Here is a 23776-nt window from a genome sequence, read left to right as displayed (position 1 = left end):
GCATGCACTTGCGTAATACAAATAAATGTAGGTAAAGCAATAAATCACCGTAACAATAGCAGCCTGTTATTTGTCGTTAAACATTAATTTACTGGTTACACTTTTTTGGATCGACTTCCATTGTACTACTCAAAAAATAAGACCGAAAAAAAAGATACAGCTTTTGGTTTGTTTGCGTTGAGTAGCTGCAGTTGTTAGAGTATTACTTGCTTGTATGGAGCAGGATATAGGTATAAGGATTACTTGTAAAAGCCTACATGTCGGTATAACATAATTCTGTAACTTCTGAAGAAGACAAAAGTGTCGGAAAAACAGTTTTAATCTTATTTTCCGTCAACTAAATGCAGTATCTGTTAATTTCAAAAACAAGTACGTATATGGTATAGCAGATATCCTTTTTTTTTCTTTATTTAACTTAAATAGATGAAAATTTAATCATTTAGATTGAAATTTCAAATATGCTTTAAAAGTCAATAAAAAATAAGCCAGGTAGATTAGTAGGACACCTTCTTAGGCATGAATGTCTAGTCAGAGACATAATAGAGGCAGAAACAGGAGTTAGGAGGAGTAGAGGTAGACCTAGATTAGATTACTGTACGCAAATAGTTAAGGATGTGGGTTGTTTTAATTTTAGGGAAATGCGAAGTTTAGCTCAGAATAGGAAACAGTGGAGGTACATGTCCAGGACTGACGACCTTATGATGATGATGCTTTAAACAGCAGCACGTATCATTGAGAAAAAATCTAAGGGTTGTTCGGAAAGTCATTTCGTTTTTTTTTGTGGAAATGAAAGACAGTTTTCGTATAATAAACAAATACTTTATTAAATTATATATTGACCGTTCTGGTCCAACACCTTTTGCCATCTTTCTGGTAGTAGCATAATTCCACGCTCATAAAATTTTTGGTCTTTGCTGGCAAAAAACTGATCGAGGAGGTTTTTGACCTCCTCATTTGAGGTGAAGGTTTTACCGTCTAAAAAATTTTGGAGTGACCGGAACAAATAATAATCCGATGGTGCCAGGTCTGGAGAATATGGTGGGTGTAGCATTGTATCCCATTCAAGCTGTAAAAGCTTTTGGCGAGTGACCAAACTTGTGTGAGGTCTCGCGTTGTCTTGGTGAAACACTACACCTTTCCTGTTGATTAGTTCTGACCTTTTCTGTTGAAGTGCATCATTCAGTTTGTCCAGCTGATGACAGTAGACTTCCGAATTAATCGTTGTGTTATCCGGTAAAAGCTAAAAAAAAACGATTCCTTTAAAATCCCACCAAACAGACAGCATCACCTTTTTTTGGTGAATATCGGCTTTGGAAATGGTTTGAGCCGGTTCATCTTTTTTGCTCCATGACCTCTTGCGTTTGACGTTGTTGTATACAACCCATTTTTCGTCCCCACTGCGTAGAATTAATTGGAATTTTTCACACACAAGCCTTGCTATATGAGCTCTCAAACCATATAAAAATTATACGGCTTAAATGTGAAGTTGGGTGCAAAAGAATACAATTAAATCCTCTGTCGGAAAAAAACGAAATGACTTTCCGAACAACCCTATAAATTAATAAAAGTCGATTTTTTGAACCGTACTATAGCGTACGCACATACTTTTCAGATGGCAAAGAAACTTGTCCTAACTATCCCTATCGAGAAAGTCAAATGTACGGAAGTGATGTTTAACGGTCGTCAGTAGGTACATATCTAAGGTGTGGGAACTCAGGTGTGTCAAATGTTTCGCGACTCCCTTTGCCTTCCACAACCAGGCCATCTTGTTGACCACCCTCACCATACAAGCAAGCAGTCGTGTTGTTTAAATTGATATTTTTACTTCGAATTTAAGTTATCCATAATCATTTACGTAATATATGCCTGTGCATGTATAGACAAAACACAAAGGGCCAACAGAACTATCAGCATTTGTCTGTTGGCTATAACACTACATATATTATCTCATGTTTTACGTTATCTACATAATGCCTGTCTCGTCCTGTTTCTTATAAACAACAAACAACTGTCCTCAGCAAAATAAAACATAAAGAATCAAAAGTTACACGAACTACGAAATATGAGCAGCAAAACGGTTAGTATACGGCAATAATTAATTGTGAAAACAAGTTTTGCGTATATTTTATGAGGGATACAATTTTATAATTTTAAATGGCATATAACAATTATTCAACAAGATTTATTTCGTAAAAATGAAAAACAATCTCCTCCTTTGTTTTCGAAACAAATACCTACTGAAACTGAAGTTTTAAAAAATCGAGGATTATACGCCTTACTTATAAAAGTTTTCAGGGAAACTCTAACAATATACAAAATATCCTGTATCTTTCTTTTGCAAACCTGCAACACGAAACGCTATAGAAACAAAATAATTTTTGAAGCAATTCATAGATTAACGAAATTACACATTTTCGAAACTTGCATCTGTGTTTAATGATGTTTTCATTTGATAAGGTACGAAACCGATTTTTTTATTCATTATTTATTTGTACATTATTTTTTGTAAGTATATACCTAAGGATCAGAGTTTTTACGAATTCCGCGCAAGTCGCGTTGGATTTAAATGGTGTCTATATCGTAAAACGTCTCGAGCTTCTTTAACAATTGAGAACACGGATAAACGCTGATATTACAAATCATTATGCAGACGGTTTTTGCCTGACGTTTCGAAATAGTGTGCTCCCGTATCGATAAAATTTCACCGACCTTGCGTAACGCACGCAAACAATTTTATCCGCTTTCGAAATGCTGGCTTAACAGTCTCAATAAAATTGTAGCATCACGTTATGTATTTATACATGTGTACTTATATGCACTCACATATATGTATATATATATACGCGTGCATATGCCTAATATTGATAATTATTAATGCTAAGAAAAATTAAATCTAAATAATGGCATCCCAGCATAAAACTCCCGACAAGAATTTATAAAGGGCATGCCCCATATGTAGCTAATGAGAGGCATGCCCATATAGAGATTTCCCCGTAGATTCCTCATAAAAATCCCACCAAAAAAAAGTGAGGAGACTGAAAAGAGAATTGCCTTATGAGTTTTTCATATGGGGCAAACTAATACAAGTATAAACTTACTATTAAATCTCGATGAGACAAATCCGTTTGAAAATGCTCTCGATAAAATGAAAAAACTTATAAAAAATTAAACCATTCCCCTTGCCTAATTATGTCGTCGTTTCAATAAAATCTTGCACTTCCTGAGGCAATTTATTGGATTTCTGCACTGTTTAAAAGTTTAATTAAATAAAGCAAATTTTCTCATTATCCTGACGTACCCGCGAGTGCAATTTTCGGGAGTTCATCTATAATTCTTAAGAAAATTCATGGAAAAATGATAATTTAACTAGAGAAATAGCAATAAGGAAGGCGACTGTGACCTTTGCCCCCCTTTACCGCGACAGAAAACAAGCGACAATGTTCTGCTGCAGTAAGAGGATGATGAGGATGTCCGTAATAGGATGTGGACCTCATCTACCAGGTTTCACTCCGACTTGTACGGGTTCCTTGCCTAGTATCGCGTGATATACGATCGTGCCAAGATATACGCTTTCAAAGCGATGGATGTTACTCGGAAACAGGATAAATATGCCGATTGATCGGAAATGTTTTAGCTGTCACCCCACACCGCTCTCAAAATACAAGAACAAACATAATAACTTACAGTTAGATAGTATCTAACGTTACATAAGTACTTTCTTTTTACAATTTTGGTAATTAGTAAGTCCGTGCAAATAAATTAATGACTGTAATTCAGGGCCGGACTGGTCCGGGGTGCAGGGGTGCAAATGCACGCCGGGTCACATGCCTCCCTGACCTAACCGGGCCAAATGACTCAAAAACTATTAAAAAAACAGAACAGAGCTGTAATTAGAAAAAATAATTACGTTCAAAAATTTAAAATGAGCTAGATGTAGAGTAGCATCTTATTGTTGGACAATCTACCACCAAGAAGTAGTCAGTCATTCAATGACGTAACATAATTGTTACCTTCTCATCCAGAAGGAGTCTCTTTGAAACAAAGACATGTTCATCACGTCGATACTGGCATTATGTTTACTGCATTGTCTTGTAGTATTGGATGGTAATGATTAGGTAGCATCGTTGAGTAAACAGGTACCTATAATTCGGCACGCGTACATCGTCTCTGACAACGTTAGATTCTTTAGAAGACAGGACCGGCTTAAGCCGTTCGTCACTTTTCTTTCATTCATTCTCTTGTATGCGAATGTGCTTTACGAAAATAAATTTTGCCAGCCAAATTAAATAATTTACAAAATACGCAGTACAAACATAAAAAAAAAACAATTTAGTCGAAAATAGACAAGATTCTGCTGCATCGTATTAGATTCAGTTTATTGGCGTGTCAAACTGCAACACCAATGTCAAGACTGTCTTTATATTAGTAAGATCAAGACTAAAATCAAGATTAAGACCAAAAAAAAACGAAAAATTATTATATTATTATTATATTTACGTTAAACTATTTGAAGCAACTTGAATATAATCTTTACTTTGAACAAAACGTTTCTAGTATTTGAAATTTTCAGTTTACTTTACGAGATTTTAACACTAAATATAAAAAGAAACTTTACCGCTGTTTGAAAAAACGGATCTGTATACATACAAGAATGTCCTCGGAGTAAGTGTTCTTTGTTCTTATGTATCGATAACACGCGGTTGAAATATAGAGACGAACTAATTTTTTTTGATATTTTTTACTTCTTTCAAGTACGTTCGCTAAAAGGTCGATTTATGCATTGAAGGAAGGGTAAGTTCTCGAACTCACAACTATCGAGACTGTTTTCTTTTAAAATCTAGCATGTATGACAAAAAATTTCAGCATATAAGACAATTATTGTGTCGGTAAATAGAAAATTTCGTTTGAAAAGATTTATTAAAAAAAAAAACGTAAGTATCAGATTAAATGAGCAAAACAGTCTTGGTCTTGGTTTTGGTGTTAGTCTTGCTTTCCTCATCAATAAGTAAGTATGATTACCTACACAGTTTTCTAGTTACAGATCTTAATTTTCATTAAGGACGATGCATAATTAATTTTTAATCGATTTAGAATGCAATACCTAAAATGAAGACGGTCCTGACTTTTGCACGTCCGCCGAACGAACGTTTGAAGAAGGAAGTGAGAGCCATCAGCCATTGATGGAAAGAAACGCGGAAGTCTACAGAGATACTCATTACCAGTCATATACTGATGGCTGCGACAACGGTATTTCAACATTAAATGCCATTGGGCTATGACTATTACAGTTGTAAAAATCCGAAAGAGATAATCATACGTCTGCTCAAAATCAACCCATGATCAAATAAAGAAAGCGCGTATTGTCAATCGTGGCCTTATTTCAGTAAACCAACATACGATACAATAGATACAGTAAAACATCACCTTACATCATCACAACACATTTTTACTTTACGGCGCGGCGCCTGAATTTGGTGTCTTTGATGATAAATCATTTACAAATTATTATTTATCTACCAGCTGATGTCGAACCGTTTCGCTTGGACATTTCTTTTGTGCATTCGAAACGAATAGGTGTACATTAGGATTATTGTTCTTTAAAATTATTCCTGGGAACAAAGACGGTGCCCAACTGGAGACAAGTCTGTTATACGTTGCCTCATTTCCGTAAGAATGTTGTTAAAGTAAGGACAAAAAGGATGAGCGTGGAGAAGAACAGGTTTTAATGGAACAGTAAAATTCGTAAAGACAATTGAATATGCGCGTTGCGCCTTGATCACAAAATAAAAGAGCAGAAGCAATCGTAGCCATGAATACGAAATGTAAATGTGAAGAGTTTATAGACCTCTACGCGTTTTGTGATGTCTTCTTAGGTCATAATAATATATTCAATAGCTACGACACTTGCTACATACAGAAGCGACAATAGAAGATATATCAATAAGGATGCAAGTCCATCTCTGGACAATGACCCTCCATATTCCACACGCGAAACACTGTACAAAACAATGCCTACGATATGATATGTGTACCTACTGATGATGACGTTACAAAAATTTTGCTTTTCCGATGAGGAAAATGGGAAAAAAACGGCTCACATGATGCTAGCTTAATAAATCTGACGTATTGTCCAAAGCATACAAATTAAAACATTACTTTAGTTTAGTTTATTAACGGGCAGAGTCTAAAAGTTGCAATATAATAATGTAAACACAGTAGTTAGTTATAGTGCACATATGAAAACTGTAATAAATCTAACGTAATAAAAAAAGAATTAAGGTCAGTTACAGAACATAAAGTAAAGGTCAAAGATACATGTATAAGTAATATAAAATTCGATAAGGTGAGAGATTCGGTGATGCCGAAACAGTTTGATTTTGTGCAACTTCGTCATTACAAACACTCGAACATTATAAGTATACTATTGAGAGTCAGGTAAAATTCTACAGATTATGGAACAGGTGAGAATCGTGACATCATGGGGCTACATACAAGGTGGCTGCTGAGGTGGATAATCCAGAAATAAAATTAGAGTTATTATTTACAAAGGATACAATGGGAAGCATAACTGCCTAATACACCTATGCCGTTCAAACCTGTATATTGTGCGAGTATGTGGCATCTCCAAAATGTGCTTCAAACGCCATACTTAATGTCCTGATTTAAGTCTCGTAGAACACCAGTGGGATAAACTCGAGATACAACTTCAAAAACAGCACAACATACGTATTAGCAAGATATATTTGAAGAAACTTATTGTTTGATAGAGGAAAGTCAAAAATTAGTGTTCTCAAAATGCCAAAGAGATTACCTATGACTATAGGTCCTACAGGATATTCTTAGAGTGAAGGTCCGAGGACATCTACCTCGGGAGTGTGTTTCAGTGGTAGGTATTGTATGTTTATTTGCGAAAAGGTAAAATAGTATTTGTAGAACGATATGGGGGAGAAATGAAACGGATTATTACATAAAAAATATTTCAGCATCACACTAAACAAAAATTTTCGTAAGTTACTTAATCCCAGTTTAAAATTACTACTACAAATAAAAATTAATGTTAATTATCATCATTATTTTGCATATGAAGGTATACTTTCCGCATCAAACATTTTACATCTATTATTTCGTTATTTGTTTCTCGTTTGAGTGAAAACATGAAATCTCTCTTAGTCCCTTCAGACGCACTTTGTTATGCTTTTATTTAATCTGCTTAGATTTAAAACTGCATTTTTTTAAAGCTTCTTGAGAAGAACTTGTAATATCTGTGGACGGAAGACTTACAAAGTCTTTCATTAGGTAGGTATATAAAACAAAGGTTCTTTTAAAGCCTCTATAAAATTAAAATGGGAACATCGCAGATCTGTAGAATCAATTTATTAATCCAACTGTAAACATTACTGACAAAAATCTCATTAATAAGGGTTTTAGCAAACATTAAATTCTTGGTCCACGATCAGTTGTGGATTGCAATTTCAAACTTATTTGTCCTCATCACCCACCCTTAGTTTCGTTATGTCACTAAGTACAAGTACATATGTCATCATCTGTACCTACTATTAATATTTTATTACCTATTGATATATACTGTCTCCACAGCCTTAGAATCGTAAAAACCCTAATAATTGCGTCCTACTTTATTAGGTATAAAACTAATAAACACAATAAACGATACTACACTACTACCCTGGTTATAATGAAGTAAGCCAGTGAAAGACATAACATAAGTCTATCACGTCTGTACATATGAAGTAATAACAAGACTTACAGCACAATAATAATTGTGTTTCACACACTTTGGCTGTGGACGGTTTCAGCGCGAGATTCCAGAGATTAGGTGAAACACATATCTGCAGGTGATTATTGGTTGTGTCTCTTCTTATGATTTTATTTACCACACAGTCCCTATTTTCTATTTTCTGTATTATTTATAGTCATCGCCTTAACTGCTAAGTTATATCTTCGCAAACAGCCTGCAACACTTTGAGATCACCTTTACAGTTCTATGAATAGAGCAATCGTTTTTCAATGTTCATTGTGACTAATTAGCATTCAAATCGCATGTAATGCCAGATAAACGATAGGTAAATACTCTCGCTCCATAACAAGAATCGAGCAAATCAGAATCAGGCAAATTTCCCAAGAAAAACTTATACATGGTTTGTTGCAACCCAATGCCGAAGTGGACTGGCCATTGTTACAGGAGCTGTTCTAAATAGTAAACGATGACAATGAGTCGAGGATGAAATTGCAACACACGGAGTGCTATACCTATAATACACATGATTCATCGAAACTGCAGCTTATCAAGTAATACTAACGAAAAGAATGGGGTTTCCCCTAGTACGTTCAAATGATGTTTCCGAATCTATATTACATTTTTTCCTTGGCCCACAATTTTAAAAATAAAAATGACATTCCGAATGATTATTGTTTGTAGGCACTTATTACTTATGTGCTGTTAAAGCGATCTATGAATAAAAATTCAGTTGTTTAGTGTTTTAAAAATGAAAGTAAAGTAAAACAGAATAAAACAACCTGTATGATGATATTAAAGATATTATTACAACAGTTTTTAGAAGGTTTTTGGAGGTCTAGACATTGTCAAAGAAATTACTTTTCCACAAAAAACAGTAAATAGCTAACTAGTTGTACGAGCCGCAAATGTGTAGAATATGATTTGGTGTAACTGTTAAACATTAGCAATGAAACAATAACACGGACGGTAAATATTAAAAATTAGATAAAAAATAAAAAAGACTATTTGTTACTAAAATCATCAAAAATTGTGCAAATTCAGAAGTAGAGAAACATGTAACCAAAATAATTTATTGTTAAGTGTCATCATCATACGGTTGTCAACCCTAAGTCTCCAATCTTTCCTATCCTGACCTAATCTTCGCATTTCCCTAGAACCAGAACATATCCCACATCCTTAACTATTTGTGAACAGTAATCTAATCTAGTTAAGGATGTGGAATATCTAATCTAAGTCTACCTCTACCCCTCCTAACTCCTGTTTCTGCCTCTAATATGTCTCTGACTAGACCTTCATGCCTGAGAAGGTGTCCTACCAACATATCTCGTCTATTTCTTATTGACTTCTATAGAGTCCTCTGTTCTCCTATTCATTCTAATACCTCTTCATTTCTAACCTTCTCTTTCCACGGCATCCTACCCCTATTGCACTTATTGATGACATCCCCCGAGGTAGTCATCCGAATGGGAGATCAGTTTACGTTCGGAGTGCTTTACCCAAGAGGTGGCCATCATTTGACATTGGTGTGTCTTCCTTGAGATATCATAATGTGGTGGGTTCCCATTATCTTCCATATCGCAATATTCTGCATCAGGGTGTCATACCAATCCTCGATCTCGATCTCTGGCCACCCTGAGTACTGAAAGAGCTGCTGCCTTCTTTCAGGGACTTGTCTTAGTCTGGTTAAGTGGCTTCAGAAAAACATTGAATATGGAATTTGACTTTCATAAGTTACAGATCAACTCAATCAACCATTTAAAAAATAGCCACCTAACGCTGCTAAAATACATATGTATAGATAAGCTCACAATTTATTGAGAGCCCATAATGTTGGTTGGTGTGGCCAGACTTATTAAGACTCGTTATAGCACTGTCTATATCTGACGCGATCGTGCAATCTCTCATTTAGCATTGAAAGTGATACCATTCAATTAAAATTACATATCTGCCTTCATGAAACACCCTATATTCGGCACCGCTACATTTTGCCGACTGGTTAACTGATTGAAACAAAAATATAAACAGGCAACAATGTACCCGATCGAGAATTGAGAAACAATAGCTTCAGATGCCTTCACGTAGCGTAGTACCTACAACTCATGTCAGACCGATCTTACTAATGCGACTACATAAAAATATAAATATATAAATGTAAAATATAACAGAAAACGAATATATAAAATTATGACCAATTGACCTAATCCTTTAAGTTTCATTTTGAAACTTGAATTCCAATTTAAAAAGTAAACTACTTTTGTTTTTGAATAATTCAACAAAGTTTGTTGAAAGGGCGCACATGCACTTTATCGAATTTATTACAGTTCTTCCCTTGGCTCTTTTTAAGTGAATAAATAATCTTATGTAGGTACCTAATATTTACAAAATTGTAATTAGTTGGAACTGTTGTGATTTCTCAATGCAAGAAAGTAATAATAGGTATAGTAAATCGTCATCGGTTTGATAACAGTGAATTTGGTAACACTAAACGTACCTAACTGGGCCTTTTAATCATATCGTAATCAAATTTATACTTTTTAAGAAAGGGATACAAAAGCAAAATGTTAAATCGAAGGCAGTTGTTTTTCAGAAGAGATCGAAATGGCAACCTTTCCAACTTAATCTTCACAACATGAATATTTTTTCAGATTATTTGGGCCAATGAAAAGCAAGGTTCGAGCAAAACCATAAATATAGATAGCTACATATTTCCGTGACGGCCTGCATGATATTTGGAAAATGTAGTCGGTGAAGAAGCTTTCACCGTACAGAGTGGCAGAAGCTTGTGTAATCAAAATCTAAAGAGAACTGTATTAGCATGCATCACAGCAGAATGGATAAGTCCTTAAACAGACGACATCGCTTGGTGCGAGCCCATCCCGTTACATTATGAACATTCCACCTTCCACCTGTCCTCCTCTTGCTTTGGAGATACGCCAAAAGCATCTCCGGCCGACCAACGAGACCTCTCGTCACGCATACAAATTAAAACGATGGAGATAGACTGCGTGATCACAATTGAAAACACATATATTGAATCCTAAATGAAAGAAAGCAAATAACTGTTCCCATTACCATCTAGGTACCTAAGTATAAACATCTACATAAATATGTACGTACGTATTTATATATCCGCACATATAATTATACGTATAGGTACCTGCATATATATAATATACTAGCTGTCCCGGCAGACTTCGTACTGCCCCAATCGATATATAAAAGACCTAAATTTTTGTATAAAATAAACTTAGTTGACAAATGTCAGATATTATGGTTGCGTTCAGAACTTTAATTTGACAGAACTTAAGATTTATCAATCTACATAAAAATAATCTGAAAGATAGTTAACAACTTTCATATTTATTTACCTTTTAAACCTTCCCTGGACTTACACAAATAATTCAAGACCAAAATTAGCCAAATCGGTCCAGCCGTTATCGAGTTTTAGCGTGACTAACAAACAGCAATTCATTTTTATATATATAGATAGATAGATTAATATACATATGTATATTTATGAATATTTACCCGATTGTCTATTCTATTGTATTAAACGTAATGAAGAAAAGTATAGTCGTATAGGCCTAGGTACAAAACAGAATGACCAGTGTACCTAATATCGTGATATTCATGAGATGTCGAAAATACCTATCGTTAGAATATCAGAATCAGAGAAATATCAAAGAAAATCATAAGGATAATATAGACAATAGACAATATGGTTCTGCATAGTGGAAAATGTGTTTTGAAAGTAAATTAAAAGATCAAAATGAAAGGTTTTTCTATTCAAATTGAAGTGTCCGCTCGGACTTAGTAGGTATCTATTAGGTGCTGCAAACTATAGTTTTACTTAAAAACTCAACATCAGTTTTCCCGAAACGCGCATAGCACTTTCAACTTTCCTATTCCAATGAGTTTTTATATTTATTGTTTATATATTTATCGTAGTTGACACAATTTTATATTTCTTCCCCGAATCTTCCTCCGCTGACAAAGTTTCCCTTTCATTAGGGATGCGGTGGGATTTCGGTTTACTATTCGCTGATCTCGGCGAGGTGACAGAAGCGAAGGACCAGTAAAATGCGGATGCTGCTGAATCTCGGTAAGCCGCGCCTATTTCAGCATCCATCCAATGACTCACTTTGTACAAAACGATCGAAGACAGGTCCGGATTCAACTTATTTTCATGTTACAACAAACAGAAATATGTATGTACTCATATGTAAAGCATTTCCCTGTTAAGATGAATTATTAAAATTATCAATAAACTTTCGCGCATCGTACATGCTTGAGTCAGTTGCGCCAAAATTGCTATTAAGTGCAATGATACCAGCATCTAGATACCGTCATAAATATTGTGGTGTACGAAACCGATCCCCGATCGGCCTTAGTCTTTGTTTTAAAGTTAATACAAATTTTAAAAATGATTTAAATGTGGCCTCTAATGGTTACAAAATCCCCCACCTCCGCATTAAGTCATTACACCAATTCGTTTATTCCTTAACTATTAGGTACATACTTATGTGAACTAGATGCGAAAAAGGAAGATAAAAATAATAAACACTAAACATAAAATATTGACTACGCTTATTAAATCGAACAATGTATGTAGGTACCTATCCCCCCCCCCTACCCCCAATCTATTTTATTGAAAACTTAAAAGACTGTTGTCCCATATACATATACGACCAACCTGTAACGAATCGAGACTTGGGGCAACAGAGCCACGACAAAACCATTTATTTAAAATTTTAAGGCGGATGGGCGAATAAACAACAAGCACATCAAATAAACAATAATGCGAGGAAGTTTAAAACAAAAAAAAGAGAAACTTGGATCGCGACTTTAACGACTTGTGTGAATGTGTGATCATGTTTGGTTGTGTGACAGTATTTCTCTTCTAAAGTTAGAAGAGAAAAAATAAATGAAAGACAAAGACAATGGACCACGAAAACCTGAAAAAGAAAATGGGTAACAGTGTTAGTATCATCGTTTAAAAGAATATTTGGATGGATGTGAATCGTTTTACTTACCGTTCATACTGAAACAAATTCAGAGTTGATTTATAAAAAGTGTAAAACAATTTATATTGTGCACACGAACTCACTGCACTGATGGGGTTGTGATGCTGTACTTATTTCATAAGTTATAACATTGAGGTAACAATTAAGTTTATGTGTCTAAATTTACATATAATTGTATGTTTAAATTTAATCGTTTTTATGCGCCACCAGTGTGTGTGAGTGTCTGTGTGTTACAGATGGAGTAGGATTAGTGATAGTAATTATAAATTGTACCTAATGAATTTGACAACAGTGGCGGTAAGATAAGGATGTTTGGGAGGTACAATCGGAGACAAGAGTACATGAAATTAGAAATTCGTGATTAATTAGGTTTTGCAGCATATCATGAGGTAAATAAATACTATATCTATACTAAAAAAAAGTATACGGTTTGAAAGAAAATTTGGAATTTGACCAAAAACTTTGAATAAAGTAAGAAATAACGAATAATATGGAAAATTTTTAACTGACTTTTGGCAGTGAATATGCCTTGATTTCAACTTCGAAACAAAAAAATATTTAGTTTCAATCTCTATTAATAATGAGCGTAAAACTTTTTAATATGTTTAAATAATAATTAAAACTTTAAAATTGCATTTATTTCAGACAATTATAAATATTATCATTATATTATCAAGTAAAAACGAGATTTTCAGCTAATTTTTCATTTTTTCCTCGATAACCATTTAGTGAATTTGAATAACCTTACGCTAAAGTGATTCTCCAGAGTTCAAGTTACTTATTATAAATGTTTGAAATTTCTGGTAGCCTTTTTTTGTTAATAAAAATAAAATTAATCTGTTCGGTTAACGAATCTCCATAAAATGACGTGTAAAAATACATTTTTTTAAAATTTCAATAACTTTTTAACAGAGTAGTGAATCGATTTGTAATTTTTACAGGAGTTTTAGAATTCAATGAGGAACGTTATTCCAAATTTTTATTTGTCTCGTAGCATTCTGACATACCTCCGAAACATCCGTAAGTCGGACGAAAACGAAATTAAATTACATATTCGCGAACACTCGTCTACCCTTTGGACGAACGCTTATGACTTATGACCAAACCGCAATAGTAATATTTAATATGCAAATTCATAAAAATTAACAGTTTTGAAAAAGTAATTAAATATTGGTAATGAAAAACTTCTGGGCTTTACCAGCTAATCTAGACAAAAGATCCCACATTAACCATTGAGACGCCAATCATACATCGTGAAGCACTGAAGATGCCAATTATTAAGAATGGCGAAACGTCTGCAATCAGAATTCGACCACCACAGAAAAACCCAGAAGCTCTTCATCATCAATTAGACACCGGCCCTGAAAGCCTACCTACTACTGTAAATATTGCTATCTAATGGTGTCTATGCATGGATTAGTACCAAGTTAATCGTTAAACAGGAACAAGGTAGTAGGCAAAATTGAAAACTGAATTAATATTATATTATAATATATAAATCGTCGTGTCGCATGCTTTAAAGACGTTTTAGACCATCCGTTTNATCTATTTACAAACAATTCCTTTAAATTTAATTTTTCAAACAATTTTTAACACAAAGAAAATGATTAAACAAACTGTGTTCACAATAGTGAATTTCGACCACTCGAAGCAATGGTGCTAACAGTTTCGAGCTCACAGTGACTGATAAGGGGGGGCGGGGAGAAGTTGTTGAAATAAAAAGAAAATTTAAAGTTATTCGTCAATGTTTCTAAAAAAATTCTAATTTCAAGTTTAAGAAAACTAAAAAGAGACTGCCCCAAATTACCACCAGGAATACATACGTGATTAATGCAAACACGTGTCTCGCCCACTTCTAATGTGGGCATAATTAACGCGAGACCAACGGGGAGAGTCTCTTTTTAATTTACTTAATCCCTTATCATCACAGTGTCCACTTTCCCCTTTTATTCCAACATATTTGCATACTTTTATCATTTAAATTGGCGCCATCTGTGAACCGATCCGCGAGCCGCCACTGTTATGCCAGAAGGAGGTATAATACACTATACCTTATTAACACTAACATTTAATATTTCTGCAACACGGTCTTCTTCTTCTACACTGGCTGAAAAAAATATCAAATAGACCCATCGAGTGACAAATAAATGCACATATAAAATAAACATGTAAACATATGTGTAAGTACATGGTGTAGGTGTATTAGGTATGTGGAACACAACACCCAAATGACAGCGTGGACAAAACACCCTGTAGGTAGATAAGTAGGTAGGTATTTTAATGAGATAATCAAAAGTTGTCCATCCTCGAGTATATGTTCAGCAAAAAACGACAAGTACATGTAGTAGTTATATAATACGGTATAAAGGACCTAAACCAGCAGCTAATAATCATAAAACCTAAATAATAAGAATCAAAGTTTGACGTCACAGGCGCCGTGCCTGCATACGTCGGTCCCTAACACGTGAAACGACTAAATTGGATAATGGACATCCAGAGGAGCCCAATAATGCGCTAAGTTACAGTTTGTAACTCACCTTATTGGGCGCAAAAATCAAATTAGCCCCAAAGTAATAAAAATCAATAATACAAATAGAAATGGAAATATAAAAACTTGCCACTCGGGTCTATTTGAAACAATATTCATTAGTGACTTACTTTGAGGCGTCGGCTAGACCTCAGTAGGGTTCACCGAAACCTTAATCTATCCAGCGTTGGATGTCCACGATCCTCATCCTCTCCGTGATGAGCGATGTGGGTGGGGGTGGGGGGTAGATAGATGCCACACTAGACTGAGAGGTGAATGGAGAGGAGAACTATCGACCATACCATTCCATCACATTTTATCAAACGTCCATATCATTGAAAAACACTTGATTAACTTTCAAAAAATGGACACTCAACACACTCACAAAGACCTGAATTATAAGAAAGAACCCCCCCTTAGATAAATGTTGTCAATATTAATATGTATTGTGTTACCTATATAAGCCCAATTTCTCCCTGAATGAAAGTAGCGTATGAACAATATTGGGGTCTTGCTGATAAAGGACTGCCTTGTCATCCTAAATAAACAAAAAAATGTTTTAATGAAACGGTCGGTTAATAAATCGTCATTTTTTTGTTACAAACCTTAATTGAGTTCGTTAGTTTACGAGTTATAGATGATTATTTTATTTACTTATTAAAATACATAACCATGGAGCATGTAAGTCTGAAACAAAAAATTGTGTTTATTAATAGCAACTTACTAATAACTGAAAGTCGTGTACCAAAAATTAGCAATTGTTTCTGATTGAACAAAAGACTAATTAACATGTAATAATTATTTCAAAATTTGAATTCTTGACAGCTTTTATTCATAAAATTTTTTTAGCATCTTTCCAAACACCCTGTAGATCATTAACGAATAGAATGGCATCTCTGGTTCAAAAGAAGTAGTTTGCTAAGCTAAAGTAGGAATCGATTCCTAGTTTTGCTTCTTTAATACAGAGGGCGCTGCTAGCTGTTTGCTAAGGTACAAGATTACCAGGTGATCACAGATGCTATGCGGGTGATCTACCTAGAAAAAATTAATAATTTTATATATGGAAATAATCAATTTAATCGTAAGTGTAATCTAAGAAAGTCTGCGTTAGAATTATTATTATTAATGCCATAATTATTGAGAATAATTTACAATGTTATAATATTTTAGTTTGTAAACATTTAAAGCGAGTAATTTAGAATTAACTTAATACTGGAAAGTTAACTAACACATTCAATTAGTTACATTAAAAAAAAAATAAGAAACAGAAAATGCGGGGTTTGTATCACTAATAAAAGCTTTGTTGGTCTCTAGAATATTGTTTGAACTCTCTCAGATCATTTTTAAAAGAGAAATTCTGTAACTTATATCTTGGAATGAGCCAAAAGGTTGGAAACAATATTGTAGAGACTAATAATTAACCTTTCAGTGAAACTCATTAATTTTTTACTTTTAATTAATTAATCTTCTGATGAAAGGTATTAATAGATAATTGTGTATGCTGTAACATAATTGAATCTACTCGTTTTATATTACACATAAAACATTAAGGTTTGTTGCCAAAGCAAAATAATTGTAAAAACAGAAACCTATGGTCTAAGGTTTTTACCTTATATAGAGAATTGGAGCCTTGTTGCTAGAAGGTCCTACTTCCTTTGCATTAAGGGGAGAGTAAGTCCCTGTTGAATCCTCCCTAGTTGATTTGTGTAGGTATTGAAATCATTTCGAAAAAGTATAATTCTCAAACCAATTACTGAAAAAATAGAAAACATTTTATACATTGATACAATAAGGCTGAAAGTAAATGAAATTAACAGACTAATATTATTTTCATTTCAAAACAATTGAATTGAAATGTAGATATAAATAAGAGATTTAACATTTATTGTAATTGTTAAAATGAGAGTATTTCATAAAATTCTCAGTTGTACATTGTAATTAGAAAATGTTACTACAACTGAATATTTGCAGTTTGCTTGTACATATTTGAATAGAAATTTCTTTTCTATTTTATTTCCTGGCCAAATCAATTGCAAAGTGTGCAGTCAAAAACCAATATTTTCCATTGTTAAAATTAACGATACAGAATGCTTACCTTGCTGAGAAGTTATGTAAATGGAAGTCTCAGTTGAGATACAAGAACGTCCTAATTCCTTTTCGTTAATTGTGAATGATGTTTTGAAGTTCTTATCCATTGTATTGATATGCTGAGGAAGGCTTAGAATTATAAACTGAAATTTTTGTTCCAATTGCTGTAAAAATGCAGAAAATGTCATATGAATCAATTTTATCATATAGCAAGCAGAAAATTAACTAAACATTATCATTTTATGTTTCTGAAAAGTACTTGATTGTTTAGCAGGTGCCAAGCAAAAAATAAGCTGATATTTTGTAAAATGCATTAGTAGTTTACGTTGGAATACATTAATTTGTTAAAAATACTGTTTTATGTACTTTTACTTTATAGGAAACAAGTGAATTTGAGAGAAAACATAACAAAAATATTTGTATTTCAAATTATTTTTAAAATGAGTAATTTTAGAAAATTGTGCTTTGCAGTCAGCAAAATACGGACGGACAGTCTGTTTATATTACTATTAAAGATTTGTACATCTAAATATTTGAAATTTGGTTGTATTTGTATTGAAAGGTGAAGGAATGAAAGCATACGAATAGGTCCAGGTATCAAAATTTTTAATTATATGAAAACTCATGCATTAATGTTAATTTGTGAAAACCAATGAATTTAGTTTGGAATCAACGAGGTATTAGCTGTTTTTGTCACCTTTAATATTTATTATATTCATAGGTTACATTGTCGAATGTTTATCTTCAAAAATAACGAAAATCATTTCGGGACGAAATAAAAAAATGCATACCTCATGTAATGAACCATTAAAAGAACACATTTTCATAAAAATTTTTTAGGCTCTAACACTTTTACTACAAGAAAATTCCAAAAATTGCAGAGATAATTTTGGAAAAAGAAGTTTCCATAAGAATAGCGTTACTTGAAAGAGGCATTGTTGATCAGCCAATCAGAGACCAGCAGTAAACTTGTGGTTTTCAGTGCCAACTTTTGCGAATGTAGGCGCGAACATTTTCAAATTTGAGTAAGTAAATTTTTTCTGTAGTTAGCAAAACATTGGAAGTTAAATTTTAATAGAAAGTTAAATTAAAACAGTTAAATGTGATTGTTTATTAATTTGGCTTGTATCAAATTATCATATCAATCAATACAATATGTTTCAGTTTAATTTCTTAATAATATTATAATGTAATAAATTGACTAAAACTGTTTTAATTTATTTCAGAACTCTAATTCAGCGATCCGTCCCCCCAAAAAAACGGGCGCGAATAAAATATTGGATGTTTTAAACGATGACTAAAGTGTAAGTAAGTAATCATTGAGTATTGTAATTTAAGAAAGCTAATTGCTCTTTATTAATGGTTACCTATAATACCTTTATTTCATATTTGTGGCATAATTTTCATCATTACTACGTATCAATTTCTTCAAATAAACTTTAACTAATTAAGTTGTTATAAGTTATTACTTTATTACAATAATTGATATTTACTTGTTTATTCTGTTAGAATTCATACCTTGTATAAACAGTGAAGTTGAGTGGAGGCCTCAATAAATAGAAATTCAAGGAGGCCGTAATTCGTTTGCACCAAAAGAAGTCCCTATCAGTTAAATCATTTTAGACGATTTATGTGGCTATTAACAGTATGTCGAAGAAGTCTTGGCATTAGAAACTAATTTCCATCCAGTTACTATAAAAACACAAAAAATGTCTTAGAAATGATTATAATATTCTAGCAAGGCGAAAATTAATGAAAAATCCTCATCTTTCTATCTCTGAGATGGCTTCGATCGTTTTATATGTACCAAATAAAAACAAATTGTTATTTTGTAAAATATTTTAATAGTTGACGTTGGAATACCGTCATTTGTTAGAAATACTTCTGTGTATACTTTTGTTTTATGGAAAACAATCGAATTTAAGACAAAATATAAGAAAGATACTGGTAATTCTTGTTTTTATCAGAATCAACTTATGTGTTTGTCAGTAAAAAGAAATAATTGAATCTTTGTGAAATACGACTAAGAGAAGAAACATATGAAAGTACAGTAACTGTACGCATGACATGTAACTTGTGTTCTTATTACAAGTATCACGAGGCTCGAAATATAAAAAATATGAGTAATTACATTGGTGTCTGCAAGTATACGTAAAATATTCTTGCAGTTCTATTGCTTTATCAATTTAAATAAATTTGAAGCCCTTTTACACTTAAATTCGTTTCTTTAACCTTGATATAGGTACAAAACTTGCTTTTAATAAATCACGAAAATACTCGTGAAGCGAAGTAAAGCAATACATACCTCACGTAGCAGACAATCAAAAAAACACGTTTTAAGAAAAATCTTTTAGACTTGTGCCCTTTTACTATTAATAATTTATAAAAATATTCGAGATTAATGCTTCCGTAATGGTAGCGTCACTTGAAAGGACGATTCTCGATCAGTCAACCAGAGAAATGCACGAAATTCACAGCCAACTTTGTTAGTGTAGTTGGGCGAATTTAAAATAATTATATTATTTGTTATATGAATATGTTTATTTATTTATTTAAAGACATCTATTTATTTCATTTATGTCCTGGAACCGAAACGTTTCATTTTTTTGTCGTAAATAAATAATTTTAGAATATTTATCTACGCCGGCAAAATTAGACCGACGTATTTTACATTCATACTTAAACAGTTTAACTGATTTTTTACTTTTTAAATGTTTAATTAATACAACATTTTCGTTGCATGTAAATTATTTTAACAGTTATAATCCTTGCTTTACCCCGATTCATGTGCGTACATATATGAGTTAAATACGATTATTTACTAACATTACTGAGGAGTCTCCTTAGTGGGAGACTTTACTTTGCAAAAAACCGCCCACTGTCTTTAATGTACATTGTTCGGAAATAAAAGATAAATTAAAAACCCCAAATTAATTTTAATTTTGATCAACGTTTTACACAAATTCATTGTCACACAAACAGTCATAGTCCCTTCCTTTAAATGATAGTGCCGTCACATAGTAATTAGAGAAAATCAACGAGCTTAGCCCCCATACAGAAAATAGATAGGCTAATAAGCCAGCCTACAGAGAACAGTTATACTGAAGTCACAACAGGAGGCATGTTTATAAATTATGGAAAAATATATTATATAATAAAATACAGATAATCAAATTAATAAGTGGTAATAATACAAAAAATATATTTCCTTAATTTTAATAACATGTGTAAAAATAATTTTTGTTTAATTCTACCAAAAAGAACCCATAAGAAGATTAACTTTGAATTCCATATTGTTTGTAACACACTGTCTTTTAATTTAATCAGAGGCAAATTTAAACAGAAGACTGAGACTTCATAAAAAAAATACTGATAACTAATGATTGCTTGTGACTTAAGACTTATTGTATTGATACTTTAAGTTGCGGGCTGCTTCTACAGCTTCTTTTGCTTCTCTTAACACTCTTTGCTTCCACACCTCATAATCTTCCAATTGTAAATCTTCTTCATCTTCATATTCTCCTACATGAAAAGGATAATTTGTACTTAATTAAAAATCATTAGGCATTTTTTAAATTGATCAAAAGTTACCATACCATCACTTTTACAATCTTCAAATAATTTATCAAAACCTTTATTTTCTTCATGTTCTTCATTCGATAAGAATTCTTTCTTCACCAATTCATTAAATTGACTCTCCAATTCTTTCCATTTGGAAGACTTTAGACGACTTGCAGTTATAAAATGTGATTTCTGGACTTTTATCTTCTTTAATCTACAATATGAATATTTCACATAGTAAGTAAATATTTTAAAGCTTACTCATCACACATTTTCAAATATTCCTTTAAAAAAAGTAATTTAAAATTAGAAAGACTGTATTATTTATTAATTCAGCAAATACCACTAAAAGTATAAGAAAAATTACATGCAGGCTTCGTAAACTGCGGCAGTAACGTAATGACTCTGTACAACATCATCAGGAATATTATTTGCAATTCTAAACTTCTCAAGAATTTCTCCAGCTAAACTTTCAACATTCCTACAATTATGTTGACTACAAATTTCTTTAATGGTCACGGGTTTATCCAAATCTAATATTTTTTCAATGGTATGCAAATGGTTTTGATACACTTGTTTTCGAAAACCACTTAATTTAATGCCAACACACTGAAAACAATGAACTTATTCATCATACGACATACGCTTTCGTACTACACTTACTCTATCAAACTTCACACCCAAATTTGTTGCTGCTAACTCTAAACATAATATAGCTTTTGCTGTGTTGTTTAAGTTCCTTAAGAGAGTTTTATTCAGAAGAACTCTATAATATTCTTCCCCTTTACTAAAGCGTTAAAACATTACTGTTATAAAACTTAACAAAAGGTATGGTAATTGTAGTTTAAATGCACCTACCATAAAACAGCTTCACCTTCAGATATATTAAGCCGTTTTATTAAATCAATCAAAAGAGTTCTATCAGACATTCTACATTTATTTTTGGATATATCAAATAATCAACACGGTTTTAATACGCAAAATACGTTGAATTTTTTTGAGGTTATTTACCTAATCTATGGTTATTTACCATATCACAGATACTAAAAATTGTGGCTATAGCACCTACACAAAGGATAATCACAAAATGTTGTCTAATCATACATTATCAACAATAAAATAAAAATATAATAATAACTACGATGTTTGAATAAATTATATTATGTTATTACATTAATGATTAATGACTTTCTGCTTTTTTTAATCTAATATAAACAGTGATTGATCAATGTACTATTGATATTGTAATGCATAAAATCGGGGAATCCTTAGTAGGAACAGAGTGGATAAGAATTTTTTGCGAATGTAAAAGTGATGCAGTCATGAAAGTATCAAAACGAACCGTGCATTTAAAAAAAACGTTAGTCATTACAAATTACACTATGAACTATGTATTAGACAAAATAGTAAAATATGCACCAAACTTTTGAATATTTAAAAATACTATTCTGCTAAAAGACGTACATTTAAAAATGTATGCAGAATTTATTGGTGCAAGCCGTTTTTGAACTGCATTTGAAACAATATAGATAATGCTACCAGAACACACATAAAAAGAATACGTATCAAATAAACAGTAAAAAGGCGCACTTAATTTTTCAATATTTAGAAAGATTATTTTGCTAGGTCTAAAATATCAGAAATATATAAAAATGTATGCAGAATTTATTGCTGCAAGCCGTTTTTGAACAGGATTTTAAATAATATAGATAGTATTACTAAAATTCCACCAAAAAAAATGCGTAGCAAGTTAACAGTAAAAAAGCGCACTTAAACTTTCAATGTTTAAAAATATTATTCTGCTAGGTCTAGAATATCGGAAATATATAAAAATGTATGCAGAATTTATTGGTGCAAGCCATTTTTAAACCGGATTTGAAACAATATAGATAATGCTACCAGAACTCCATATGAAAAAAATGCGTGCTAAATACACAGTAACAAAGCGCATTTAATTTCAATGTTTAAAAAGATTATCCTGCTAAGTCTAAAGTAACGAACCTAAAACTCCACCCAGTATTTAATTAATTTATTCTTTTCGGTTCGTAATTGGAATTTGACTAGTTCTTCTGGCAGAATTATAAATTACTATGTAAGTATAAATGCTTTCTGTGAAATCAAAATATTCTCGTTAAATAATTTCACTTTCTACTGGGTAAGTAGGGCGTTCTCCACACAGTATCGGTAGATTTAATGGAAAAAATATATATTTCAATGCCGTTAGAGTGTAACCAGGATACATTTCTAATTTACACTGTGATCTCAAAACTTTATATTCATATTAGGTACCTACTATAGAAGTTGATCTACAACGGCTTTTTTGGTGAGTACCGGAAAACAGTGATAATCTAATAGAATTTTATTCTCCGTTAATTATAATTACTAGTGATGTTTAATTATCGACGCAATCAATAGGCACCAGTTAAATTTTTAATGTAAATAACAAATAACGAATCCAATAACTACATAGAACTACAGAATTCTGAGTTTAAATACTTATTGATATATTTTGATAATTTCCCGCGGGTAAAAACTAAGTTGAAGCACGTTCATCAGATACGCAAAAGTATACATTAAAATGTAAATTTAATTGTAAAATTACAAATGCCGATTCGTCGAGCTAATGACGCATTATTAATTAAATTTTAAATATTTGATAAAATCATATTTCAGTGGTTTATATTATTAACCCTTCTAGAAACAAATGGTTTTAAAAATGGCAAAAGATTGTTATGCATTATTTGAAAACAATTTTCGTAAATACGAATAAACATTATGAGAATTGAGATTTTTTATCTCTTTATCAGTTTCTGACACCAA

The 23776-nt window shown here is 32.4% G+C and overlaps 1 protein-coding gene and 1 long non-coding RNA gene across 6 annotated transcripts; one reads left to right on the top strand and one right to left on the bottom strand.

Annotated features, from left to right (window-relative positions):
- Nucleotides 1–16394: 16394 nt before the first annotated feature.
- Nucleotides 16395–19346, top strand: LOC108742276. 4 transcript variants are annotated; one of them, XR_001938645.1, is made up of 4 exons: nucleotides 16395–17013; nucleotides 18236–18420; nucleotides 18622–18703; nucleotides 18905–19346. It is a non-coding gene; the product is annotated as an uncharacterized LOC108742276 (long non-coding RNA). The 4 variants fall into 4 exon arrangements; XR_003231067.1 differs by lacking the exon at nucleotides 16395–17013 and adding an exon at nucleotides 17057–17989; XR_003231066.1 differs by lacking the exon at nucleotides 16395–17013 and having other exon boundaries at nucleotides 17057–18420; nucleotides 18622–18699.
- A 965-nt stretch (nucleotides 19347–20311) lies between these two features.
- LOC108742272 (origin recognition complex subunit 6) lies at nucleotides 20312–23671 on the bottom strand. 2 transcript variants are annotated; one of them, XM_018477417.2, is made up of 5 exons: nucleotides 21815–23671; nucleotides 21620–21743; nucleotides 21324–21565; nucleotides 20987–21170; nucleotides 20312–20917 (listed from the first exon to the last, which is right to left on the bottom strand). In XM_018477417.2, exons 1-5 carry the CDS (start codon nucleotides 21883–21885, stop codon nucleotides 20852–20854), a joined length of 687 nt encoding a protein of 228 aa, XP_018332919.1. In that variant the 5' UTR covers nucleotides 21886–23671; the 3' UTR covers nucleotides 20312–20851. The 2 variants fall into 2 exon arrangements, with proteins under 2 accessions (XP_018332919.1, XP_018332918.1); XM_018477416.2 differs by having other exon boundaries at nucleotides 20992–21170.
- Between the last annotated feature and the right edge of the window lie 105 nt (nucleotides 23672–23776).

The sequence above is a fragment of the Agrilus planipennis genome, unplaced genomic scaffold (genome assembly GCF_000699045.2).
Source record: "Agrilus planipennis isolate EAB-ADULT unplaced genomic scaffold, Apla_2.0 scaffold223, whole genome shotgun sequence".
NCBI lineage: Eukaryota > Metazoa > Arthropoda > Insecta > Coleoptera > Buprestidae > Agrilus > Agrilus planipennis.
The sequence above is the reverse complement of the archived record's forward strand: the minus strand, read 5'-3'. Positions and strand labels throughout refer to the sequence as shown.